General features: G+C 36.6%; 1 protein-coding gene across 7 annotated transcripts in view; it reads right to left on the bottom strand.

The window, feature by feature from the left end:
• Window positions 1-499: 499 nt before the first annotated feature.
• The window catches only part of LOC132121609 (RNA binding protein fox-1 homolog 3-like), a 442,423-nt gene continuing 429,815 nt past the window's right edge, over window positions 500-13,107 (bottom strand). For 6 of the 7 annotated variants that reach the window (XM_059531196.1, XM_059531194.1, XM_059531195.1 and 3 more), the window contains one exon: window positions 10,494-11,118. In XM_059531196.1, the coding sequence (XP_059387179.1) occupies window positions 11,074-11,118 (45 nt within the window). In that variant the 3' untranslated portion in view covers window positions 10,494-11,073. Of the gene's footprint in view, window positions 2,535-10,493; window positions 11,119-13,107 lie in introns of those variants that run through there. The other variant, XM_059531193.1, reaches the window with a different exon arrangement.

Below are 13,107 nucleotides of genomic sequence, written 5' to 3'. Positions count from 1 at the left end.
CTCTGTAGAATTGACATCGTTTTGTTAGGTTGTTCAGTCAGTCTCTTCCAGAGCAGAATCCGTCACTTGGATTTTAGAGTCCCTGAAACAACACGTCTTCACTGAAGTTCCCGTCGCTATCTGACCCAACAAACTGTTTTCCATGATCCTTCGGTTAATAAAGTAGTACAGTCACTGAGATAGGAGTCACCAGTTTTGTAGAAAATAAAGTTTTGTTCTGAGAGGAAAAATGCAGCAAGAAAGAGTAACATCATTACCTATGGAAGGGAACACATCAGTTCTGTCATGTAACACCTGAGTCCGAGGAAGCGCATGATTTTGCAAAGCTTGGGAATGCTGTCTGTAGAGGTGGGCTATCTATTAAATGTACCATTCCTTCTCACTGAGCCAAAATATACACTGTAAAAAGCAGGAAAACGTGCAGTTGTTATTTTATAGACGCATTTCTTCCTGATCAGACCCACTTGCTTTCATTGGAGTTACCTAATGTTGTCAGGTTGATTCAGTCCTGTTGAATATGAAAATGTTGACCTGAATAAAACCAGTCAATTTAAATGTTAACAAATGAAGCACATTTTTAGGCAACTCAGCAACATTTTTTTTTACAGTGCATTTCTTTCTCAGGATAACATACTGCTGTTCATCATCGATTATAGAGTGACACCTCTTTTGAATGTGGGTCAACTGTTCACAATTTGCATAAAGAGAAAAAAACAAAAAAGGAAAATGTATGTCGATAAAAACCAAAGAGCATAATTCTGCCCTGTCTCATCCAATCATCTTATGTCTTTTCTGCCATAGTCCTGCAGGGTCATGATAATGTCCGTCGGCCAGCTGGAGTGCTCCTGTTATAAAAGAGAGGTGTCAGCTGGACCGTACAATATCTCCATCAGGTCCGGCTTCAGAATAAAGAATCGGTTTACCATGTCCACATTTACAAAGTACTGCTTAAAAAACAAAGACGTACATAAAAAGTTGAATTACATTCAGTAGCTGAACCAAAGATACAGACGAATAGAACAACGCCACACGAGTGAAAATCACTCAGTACTTGCATAAATCGCCGCCGAAAATAAACCTGGACCACCATCAAAAAAAAAAAAAAAAAAAAAAAAAAAAAGTTACAATCCTTTTTGAAGGGTCGCAAAGTCACAAATAGATATATCCATATATAAATGTTTTTCCTAGTGGTAATACAATAATACAACATTAGTAAATGGCTACAATCGACGTTGACCACGCTGAGCATCATGTCATTAGTACAACGTTTAAATATATAAGGATGTGTCACTGGAATGGAGCTCGTTAGAAGTATAAAGGTAATCGATTTTTAATAAAACTTTGCTCACAACCGTATGACTAAACTGGCACATTGTTTTCCACCTTGCAGTGGGCAGGAACACATTTTCAAGATGGATAGTGAAACTCCCGTGACAATACCGAGAAGACAGCTCCAATTTTCTTAATTTGTAGCCTCATGACACCACATACAAAAGTGTTTACTACACAGCACGGCCACCTCCACAACACTACAATGAAATGCTTTTTGGTAGCCCTGGGCTCTGGGGCCGCCGCGACCCAACATGACTCTTATAAAGCCCCCTTCAGCCCGTAACCATTCGCACACAAGAACACACGCACGCACACATCCCAGTAAAACCTTTCCTATTGTGCTACAAACAACAGCAGGATGACAGTGCATTCCCTACTTCAGACAGACTGGGCTCTGGTGGTTTATTTACAGTGTCTTTTCGAGCCCTGTTCCATGCGACACCTGAATAGCAACCTGATGTACTGTTAGACTGAAATTTGGAGTCCCATGCGAGTTTGTCTGCTTACATCTAAACAGGATGAATAACAGCTCCCTATGTTAGCGACTAAAGGTCTTTTTCCCCAAGTAAGCAATGCAGTTCAACCATGACATAAACCTACTGATGGAAGACCCAGCTGTGCCATATATTCAAGGGCATTGGATGAAGAGGGGCCACATGGAATCATGTCTGGTGGGTCTTTAGCCTCTCTGCCCGGCCCCCTTGACCGTCCTAGCAAAAGGCCGGACAAGGAGGTCTGCGGTGGGAGGGGGGTGTGAAGGACCAACATATACACCCCCATCCCCCCTCCTACAGCACTAATTCATAACTCTGTTGCTAGTTTTTTTTTCACTTCTTTTTTTTTGTAACATATTTATACATACATATATATCGCTATATAGATATATACACTCATCTTTTTGAAACCATAAACTTAAAAAAGTTTAGAAAAATAAAAAGTTTTATGACGACCTCTCCTCTTCTCCTCAACCCCGAAAGGCTGTCCCAGGTGAAAGCTAAGCTCCTCTTTTCATCCACAGCTTGACTGCGTCAGTCTCGCATCCCCACAGAGATATATAATGCCTTCTCCTGACAGCCTCTGTGTAAGGATTTTCTCTTAACTTCTTTTTGTATGTTTTTTTTTCATTGACACTTTTCTTCCTTTATCCTTTTTGTTCCTTTTTAGCTGCTGCTCTTCTCCATTGTCTTCTTTCTTTATATTTACTAGAAATGCAAAAGAAATAGACAAAACATGAGTTATTTTGCAATGTATGCTGCTGAGGTGCATGTAGACTACCTTTAACATGCACATAGAGTGGGGCCCAAAAGTCTGAGACCATTAGTGAAAATGCTTCTATTTGCATTTTAATAATTTAATACATTTCCATTCAACATTTTAAGGATGAAAATTTGAAGAAAAACTTTAACTGAATGATTCATATGAAACAATGTTATCTTTCTATATATGTATATATATATACAATTTACAATTTAATCATAAATGATTGTTTTACTTTCTTTTTCTTTTCTAAATCCTGAAACTTGGTTTCCAGGTTTAAATTAGATTCTGAATCCTAGATCTTCAATGTGATCTCAGACTTTTGGACTTGCATGATCTAAAAGAAACTAATTAAACAATAAAAATGCAAATCATGCAGAACGAAAATATATTCAGATTACATTATCTTTCATGCACTGGCTCTATATCAAAAACAATCCTTGGGTGTACCGCTAAACACACATTGAGGAATTATCCCCCAAATCCCGGATTAGAGTAACTGAAGTGAAAATAGGGCTCAGCAGGGAGAGCTTCTGCTAAATTTATAGCATAATGAGTGAACTGGATTGATCAGAGGCTCGGTGATATCGTTGTAGTCTGAGAAGGATGTTCGACACTGAGCTGAAAAGATGTCCACCGGACAGGAAGAGAAAAGCAGAAAGAGAGAAGGAGGAGGAGGAGATTCCGGGGTGTCCTGGGGGCTCTCATCCTGACAGAAGCTCTCTAATTCAGGGAGATGTGGTGCCGCATGGAGGAGCCTCAGAAGAGGGAGCGGGCTGGCTTTAATTTTAAGATGACTTTGTAGTTCTTCACCCATCCCTGGAGGGGCACACGGATGTGCTCCGGCATACTGATCATGCCCAATGATGGGCCTCTGTTATCTGCTCGGGGTGTAATATCTCTGGAACAGACATGGGAGGCTCCAAATTTTTCTTGACAAACATGAACAAAAATCGACTGAGGGAGACAAAAAACTGCTGGTGGGCAGCCATGCTGATGGAAGCCAAAGACACTTGTAACATGATACATGCTAAGTCTCCTTTTCAACATCCAAGTGCTATCTACTATGTAAGTGACAAAACTGGAAGCTACTACAGACAATAATATAAAATACAGACAATGAAATAAGTATATTTTATATTATATATATACACCGGCGGCGCCAGGGGTGGTCTCAAAAAAACGCTTTGACCCCCCATTTGACCCCCCACCCTCTTCCTGATTAATATATATATATATATATATATATATATATATATATATATATATATATATATATATCCGGGATAAAGATTGAAAAATGTTTCTCTTCAAACTACGCAGAACAATAATAAATAATAATTATTTCGACATTTATTCGTACAATAAACCGAGAACCGTTTCTGTCGGACGCGTTCGATTCGAGAACTGAGGAGCTGATGATACTGCACATGTGTGATTCAGCGTGACGCAGACTGACACAGAGCGCATCTGAACTGAACTGATTCTTTTGGTGACTGATTCTGAACTGATTCTGTGATAATGTTATGAGCGCGGGTAGAACCGGTGAACCGTTTTTTTTTTTCAACTGGTTTATTTGATCGAATTGTCCGAAAGAACCGGTTCACTTGAGCACCTGCTCCTTTGCCCCTTAAGTGCCCTTTTGTCAAAGCAAAATGTCCTCGAATTTTTTTTGTAATAACATTCCCTTTTGTGAATGCCTGCCCACGCCCAATCATAATATTAGTACAATTTATTAATAATAATTTAGCCGTAAATAAAATGACCTACATGATGACCTTTCACCTGACGACGACGACCTCATCCGACCGGGACAATTCCTCACGCAGCACGCGCATTTTTTAATCGTTAGAGGATATTTTCAACACCATGGCAGCTGGTAAGTGGTGTTTCATTCTCAGCGAAGTGATTTTAAAGTTTATTTACTTATTATTATTTTACAAGAACGATGTGATGTGAGAAAATGTAAGATATGTTGTCTATATTGCTGTGTGTAGCCTGTAGTGCAGAAGTAACACTAGCGTGCTGTTTGAGGGAGAAAAGTTTCACAGGCATCGAAGGGTCTGGTCTTTTTTATGTTATTTGACTAAACTTTTATTATATTACAGTACTAATTTATTTTTTAACACGTAAAGTGCCTTACAATAATTATCACAACACTGGTAAGGCTTATTCAGATTTTCTCATTCTCTGAATTATCATTATAAAAATAAAAACAATTCAGAAATGAATTAAAATATAAATATATTTTAAATGTGATGCAAATATTTTTTCTACAATAGCAACAGTGTTTACAACAGCAAGACCACTTTAGCCTGTAAACTCAATAATATCTCTCTGGAAATAAATGTAAAAATATTAAGGTCAATAAAAAATGCATAATATACCTATATCAAAGTGCAGTGTGAAGGATATGAATAACAAATGTAGTCTGTCATTTGTTTACATTGCAAATGTGTTCAGTTTTAGACAACTACAACAGTAATAATAATATTAATCACTATATTCCAGTGTATCAGTTTTTTAATGTTTTGTATCAATATTTAAGGTGGACTTATTGATTAGGTGCAAGAGTAGTAGTGATGGTTAAAATAATAGATTAATAGTAATAGTAAATTAGTAATAAAATTGAAATAGTAAATTGAAATAGTAAATTGAGCCTTGTTCCTAGATGGTCAGAGAGTGGAAAGTAATAGATCAAATGAGGAGATGGAGATAGAGGGAAATGTAGAGGCACAAGTGACAGAAAGAGAGCAGGGAACAGCAAGCCAGGAGACAGAGGCTGGTGAGAAAGAAGAAAATGTAGAGGCACAAGTGTTTTCTATAGTTTTTACTATAACCGCTGTTCTTAATTATTCTGTAGAACAGAGAAGAAAAAGCCATCAGGTTGGGACAATTTAAGACATTTAAGTTTCTAATCCCAGAGCTATTATTATTTTAAACTTAAAATTGTCTTCTCTATTGTTTCTTTTTCAAAACTGCATCAAAGCATGTGCTGCTGTATCAATACATAACCATCCATAGCGATACGCGAATTAGCAAGGAATGCATCACAATATGCCCTGTTCAGAGGGAGTGTCATCCATGTTAAAAAAGTTAACAGCTTAAGTCATTTGTGGATTATTGCTTATTGGAGACGTGAACCATAATTCAGTTCGATTTGGTGAACTGGTTCAAGAAGATCCGGTTACATCAAATGATTCGTTCGTGAACCGGATATCACTACACTTCAGTGTTTGGAAATCTCACACAACAGACACGGAAGGGAAGACAATGGTGAATAAAGTCATAGTTTTTTATATTTTTGGACCAAAATGTACTTTTCGATGCAGTAATATGCATTTATTAGCCATATCCACTGTATTTTTTGTTGGTTTTCATGAGACCCCCTTTGAAATGACCAGGACCCCCCATTGCCCCCCAATAAAAATTGTCTGGAGCCGCCACTGTATATATATATAATTAAAAACATTTAAAATATATAACAATAAAATAAATAAATAAATATATTACTAAATGTACATCCATAAGCATAAAGTCTAGCAAAACATAGAAGACTAAACACAGATAGTTATAATTTTCCTTTTATTTAGACACAAAAATGGCTAAGTATTACTTTTTTATGTACAGAGCTTTAACTACTGAATCTAGAAGTCCAATGACAAATGGCTATGGAAGAGCAGAATGTACCAGTTGGATTTTAACAGATGAGATGATTCATATAAGCAGCAAATTTCACAATGTAAGCCTACATGAAATGGACAGCAAGTACACATTTAATACTACAGGTTATACATATAAAAATTTACTGCGATATGTGCTCACATATATTTATATATAGTATTATGTACAAAGAGTACAGTTTTTGCTTATAAAAAAAACAAAAAAAACAAAAAACAAATTCACAATGAGACAGCTAGTGGGAACAGACACAATTTTAAAGGACAGAAAGTTAATGAGGTAACAGCAGATATAATAATAAATTACTTTATTGTCCAGTGTGACCCAGTTTGAGTCTATTATTGACATAATTCTATGCAAGTTACGCAGTTGCATTAAGCACGCAAAATAAACAATTGTATTACATTATTAACTTTCATATAACATTTAAATAAATAAATAAATAAATAAATGATTAGATAAATGCAAAAGAAAATAGTTTTTTAGCTTACACTCCAGTCTGTTTGCACCCTAAAACAGACCTAAATTAACATTTGTGCCATCAAATTGAGAGAGATGAAAATCTGCTGCTATGTGGACTGGCCCCTGGCCCAGGGTGCCATCTTACAAATCACTGCATTAACAGAGCTAATTAAAACAGGCAATCTTTTAATGGCCCACTGTGGCGTCCATGCAAGACAGAGACTTCCATCTTGTCAATCTGCAAGCTCACATGTTCGTTTAGATGACTACAAACTGTCTCCTCAGCAGTCATTTCATGCTCAGCATGGTGTTTTCTCTCTCTGCCTAAATGCTGAAATTAAATAAATGGGTGATTGAGTCCTAATATAGTTGCTTGATTAGTTTAATTGTCTGAAATATAGATGGAAATGCCTTAGTCAAGAATATGATAGTCTTTTGCATGAATTAATCAGATTAATTTATAGTTCTGCATAGATATTTAACGAGACGAAGCATGGTTTATACGGTCAAACTAAATGTCTTTTAGGACTAACTTAATGTGTGGCTGTAAGCACTGAACACAATGCGTATTTTATTTCAAAAAGGCTTATAAATCACCACTAGCTTCAGAAAATGTGAATGCAACTAAGTCAATTAAAATTGTGTCTCCCACATAAATGATACTGAGGTCAGAGGGCAGCGTAAATATCTTCGCGGTGTATGGAAAAAGGATTTAAATTTAAACACCTTAGCAACACACAGCACAGAGCTATTGACTCACTTCTGGACATAATATGCTGTCTGCTCACCTCAGAAAAAGTAAACAATTTTGATTTAAAGCCTGTTATATTATATTATATAAAAATGTCACCACATAATATTATTAAGGGTGTTTTCAAGGGTTTTCATTTTCAAATTGATACACATCAACAACAATTTGTTCAAAGTCAGACATAATAAAAATGTAAAGCAAAAAAGCTTGAATAGAGAAAAGAAAATCAAAATGTTATTTACAGTGCATGAATAACACTGGTATTCCATTCCCACAGATGAGATTTTAGCTTTTGCATTTTGGTTTCTGGTAAACAATAGTTTGGATGTTTTAAGAAAACCATTTTAAACACTTGTCCCACATTTAAGTTTAATTTATTAACATTTTATTTGATAAATGTTACTTAAAGGGATAGTTCACCCAAAAATAAAAAAATAATTCAGTCATCATTTAATCTCCCTCAAGTTGTTTCAAACCTGTATATGTTTCTGCTGAACACAAAAGAAGATATTTAGAAGAATGGTGGTATTCAAACAATTGCCGGTAGCCATTGACTTCCATAGCATTTTTCCTACTATGGAAGTCAATGGCTACCAGCATCTCTTTGGCTACCAACAGTCAATATGTCATTTTGCGTCAAACAAGAAAGAAATTCAAACATGTTTGGAACAACTTGAAGGAGAGTAAATGATGTCAGAATTTTCATTTTTGGCTGAACTACGTCTTTAAACACGTTTGCTGTAGCACCTGCCCAGTCTTTGCCGTTGTACAGCTCCCTAAACAATTTTTTGTTTTGCCATTTTCTTAGAGCCAAGTGAGCTGCATGCTGCACAGGGGAGCAGGGACACATTCGTTTAGGTGAACTATTATGTTGCGCTGTAGATTTCTCCCTACAAAGGTGGAAAAAAGCAATGCATCTAATCTATGTTTTACAATAGGCTGCTGTTATTTCACACTCACAGGAGAACGGTGTGTCTGGAGAGGCAGCCACAACAGCTATGGTAATAGACTGAGCAGAACGGCTGTGCCACGCGCCTGGCTGGCCTAGTGTATCTCCAAATGAGATCAGTGGTTATTGACTCAGTGCTGTTATCTTTAATCTGTGGAGTAAATACTTTGGATGCTGCCTCTCTACCCTGGTTTCTTTCCCCTTCTTCTATAACTCCACCCTTACAATTCCATTTGAGGGGTGCAGGCTGCTATTTACTGGGACGAGTGTGTGTGTGTGAGACACACAAGGACATGATCAATGCTCTGAGGAACTAGGAAACGAGGGAGGCCCTATTTCACTGGGAAGATTACTGCCACCCCCAACTCTTTCTCTTTCATTCTTCCTCTCACTCTTCTCTGAAGGCCTGGCATGTCTTATCACAGGCCCTGTATAAAGTGCCGGGCCTGGGGAATGTCACCTTGGGGAAAAATCTCTCACCTTAGTGCTTTTCCATTGAGAAAAGAATGTTAAGGATCACATATGCCTGGATATTTATAAAAACAGATATGATATGTCTAGATTGAAAGCTTTCAACATTTTTACACCTTCCAAAAAGATCCAATACAGGCCAATTTAAAGTTAATTAAATTAAATTTTAAATATATTTATAATTGTATATATTTATTATTACTTAATTAATTAGATACATTTGTCTCTTTCCTAATAATTTCCCTACACTATAACATAAATCTTTCCACAACTATTGGTAATTTTTAGACTGGCCTCCTCTCTACATACATTTTGGACATGACCAATAATGTTTTGAAAATTTATGACTAGGTTGCATACTCTCAAAGCTCAACAGCAAATTAACACTGGACCATGTTGTTTAGAACATCATAACTGATACTCTCTGCAAAGGGTACATTTCCCCAAGGGACGTGCAATGTTTTTTTATTTTCAGTTTATAAATACATAGAGCCTGTAATATCTCTGTATCTTTTGTTACTGTAGCTAAAATGATATCAAAAGTTTTTTTTTAAGCGGACTGCATCTTGCATATGAACGTAAACGTGATGGAGATTTCAGCAATGAGCGGTAATTGCTCCCCCTGTCATCTCTGTTGTTGCAGTGGGATTCTGGACATCTCATCAGCTAGAGGGTGCAATAGACCGTGCAGTGGGGAAGTGTTCTCTCTTTCCACATTACTGCACTATGTTTATTTACAGAATGCTTTCTGAGCAGCAGAAGCGGCCTTGATTAAAGGTACGCTCTTTATGTGACATCTAACAGATTAAAACTGAAGGAAACCTTGCTGGAGGCCTTCCTTCATGAATATGTGCTTCGATACAGGCGTGTATTCAGGTTTTGTTAAAAATAGGAATTAAAAAGATACATTAAAATAATATAATACATGTACAATATAGTTAGATTATGTAATTGTTAGATATTTTATTGTTATCATTGCCTGTAAATAATACAATTAGATTTGCATATGAGGAAACTGTAACCGGATTTGCTAAATTTATTGCTTTGTAAAAAAATAAATTAAAAAAATATATTTTTTATTAAAAATTATTATTATTGTTATTATTTTTTTTTTCTGCTTTAAAAATTTATAATATATTATTTTCTATTTTTTTATTTAAAATATTTTACTTTATACTTAATAATAATAATAATAATAATAATAAATTATTCTATTTTGAAAAAAAACCTTAAGACCAACATATTGAAATCCCATAAAATGTATCTTTAGTCTATCTGTGGCAATGGAATATTCTTGTCCAAATATAAAATAAATAAACATCCAACTTGACATCAACATCCCCAAATGACATACAATTGCAATCATACAGACAATAAATGTTCATTGAGTTATAAAACAGTATGTCAAAGAGAAAGAGGGTGTGAGTGACAGAGAATTACTTAAAATGCTTCACGAAGGGTCCATGTAGCTAACTATAATTTTTTAACACTACTACAATATAGTTTTGGTAAACAGTCAAAGCCGGAGCTTTGCAAATTAATGTTTATATACATATTATTTCCCTTTGATATTTACTGGAGAAAAAATAGTAAGGCCATATTAGTAGTTTACAGATAGCATATCCAAACCTTAGGACTTTTTTTAAAATTATATATTCATAAATAGCAGTCACTTCTAATAAGTGGGCGTTCAGTGGGGCCTTTAATGCAAAGACTGCAAATATACGTATGCAAGTCTAGCGCTGCTGTTGTTTTGCTCAAGTTGCTCATTGCTGTGCCATTTAGTAAGGCAAATAAACTCACTTCCTGGCCCACTCCGTGTCCACATAAATCAGCTGAGCTCATGCCCATAAATCTACGGTGGGACTAAATGAGAAAACTCATTGGACAGCACCCCTCCGGCCCCCCTCCTCTCTGTCACTCAGCCCCTCCCCTACCAGACCACACATTTCAATACAAACAAAACAGATTCAAAATCAATAGCCAAGCAACAGAAATGCTGGATACAGCAGGTTGATAAGAAGAGCTTTAACTCAAATGTGATTGTTCGGGGAAGGTTCGCTTATGACCCGGAGGTGTTTTGCTCTATCGAACGTAGAGGCGTTTGGGTTGTTTGTTTGTGTTTGTTTTCTTTCTTTTGTTTGTTTGTTTGTTTGGATTGATTCTCTCTCTAGTAGGGTGTGAAGCGACTGTAACCTCCTCTGTAAAGGCTAGCCTGCAACATCAAAGATGAAAAACAAAAAGGACCCAATCAGTGTTAAATAGATTCTTTGGGGTGAACAGTGGTTGAAATTTTCTTCCCTTTTGTCTCGTTTTGCATATTGTTTCAAGTTCGGAATGAAATTACAATGTGAATTTTAACTCAGAGTTCAGAGCTTCATGGATCAACCGGTTAACGACTAAAACAGCCCAGTGTATTTCATCAGTCACTCTGTATCGAACCTCTCCATCATGGCCGTCTGGCCCTTAGGTTGATCTGATTGGAGACATCTAACATGCACTACTTTCTCAGCCCTCTCCTTAACCAGAGTGCAGTATGCCTTACTCTGCTCTCGCCAAATACAAAAAACTTCAAAGGCTCTATGGGCCGTTCTCTTCAGCTCCGACCCTGTGCAAAATACACACACGCCTTAAACGTGGCATGAATTCTGTTCTAACAGAGAGCAAAGCAAACTTACTTTTTACCCCCCCAACCCTCTGAGGGGCTCATTATTAAATACTTTTTACTTGTGATCTACTGGTCAAATATGATTTAATTATATTAATTTCATTCTCAGCAGGCTCAGTGCAAGTACTGAGAAGAGTTTTGCTCATTTGAGTCGCAACCGGTTCGGTCCTGGCATCACTGAGAACTCTGAGTGCCCACTTCGGCCCCCCTGTGGCCCTCGTTTGACCGGAGAAGTGCCGAAGGTTATTTGCTATGCCTTAATGTGGTAAATTGAAGTCTTGAGAAAGGGAGGAAAATTTGGAAAAAAAAGAAAAGGAGGCAAAAAAGCAACAGAGGCCACAGTTTTAATTAAGTAAATGAAGAGGAAAAAAATGGTCTTAATTAATGAAAGCTTTTAGCTAGCAGCTGCACCGGGGAATAGTACGGTTTTGAGAATCACACGGATGTCGACTTGGTAAATTCCAGTCATTTGTCTTAGGCAGAGTGTTTGTCCAATAAGCCTCATGGGCAGGGGGAGGTAGGTGGGATGGAATCTTTTTTTTTTCTCTTTCTTTTCCCCCCGTCGTTCTTCCTCTATCTCTTGCCTTTTCTTTAATCTCCCACGGCACACTGCTGCACGCGCTTGATGGTCGTTAATCTTGAGAAAAGTCCCGACCAACAGCCCCCCAAAAAAACAAATCATAAAGCGCTTTCTCTTTTTGTGTTCAGATAGGAGTTTTAGAATTTTTCATCTTTGATGTTAGCTGCAAAAGCTAGCTAAAAACAAACATTAACGGGGATGACGATCCCCACATTTGCTGATATGAAAAGGACAGTGTCTCATTTGGAGGGTCTAATCAAATGTCAGTACGCTGGATTACCCCAATGCATTTAATGAGATACAAAGTGCCCCGGATCCATCTTGACAAACTATCACATACACATATATCAGCAGATGAGTCTCTTAATATATTAACATTTATCTATACTCCTGACGTTAATAATACAAGTGTGAACAGGGTCCAAAATTAACACTTTCCAAGCGCAAGATACAAGTATGAATTGGCTTTGGAGAGTAAATAAAACACTTTGCCAGTTGGCCACCAGCAATCTGTAAGAATGATTCCTGATGTAGCTGAAGAAAGCGATTAAAATAAAAAAGGTAATATCATCTACCAATAAATAAATAAACCAAAAATTGTTGTGACTTACATTGTTGATCAGATCTTTATCTGGGATATGTTTTCGGTCTTCACAGCTATATATATATATATATATATATATATTAATTACATATAAAGTATGTATAAATAAAGCAAATTAATGGCTGGTTATTTTGAACCCTGAATATGAATATTATCATGTAAGATATCAAAGACTTTAGCCACTGCAGCTACATATCTTCAGCTCATAGCACATGCTTCATTCAGTATTATAATACTTAGTTATTCTGTTCAAAATTCTATTACATTCAACAGAATGTACAGTGATATCTTTGAGCATCATTATAGTAGCACTGGGCTCCGCCTTGTATGTTGTTGGGGTGCTTGAGTCTGT

This window comes from Carassius carassius, chromosome 39 (assembly GCF_963082965.1).
Source record: "Carassius carassius chromosome 39, fCarCar2.1, whole genome shotgun sequence".
NCBI lineage: Eukaryota > Metazoa > Chordata > Actinopteri > Cypriniformes > Cyprinidae > Carassius > Carassius carassius.
The sequence above is the reverse complement of the archived record's forward strand: the minus strand, read 5'-3'. Positions and strand labels throughout refer to the sequence as shown.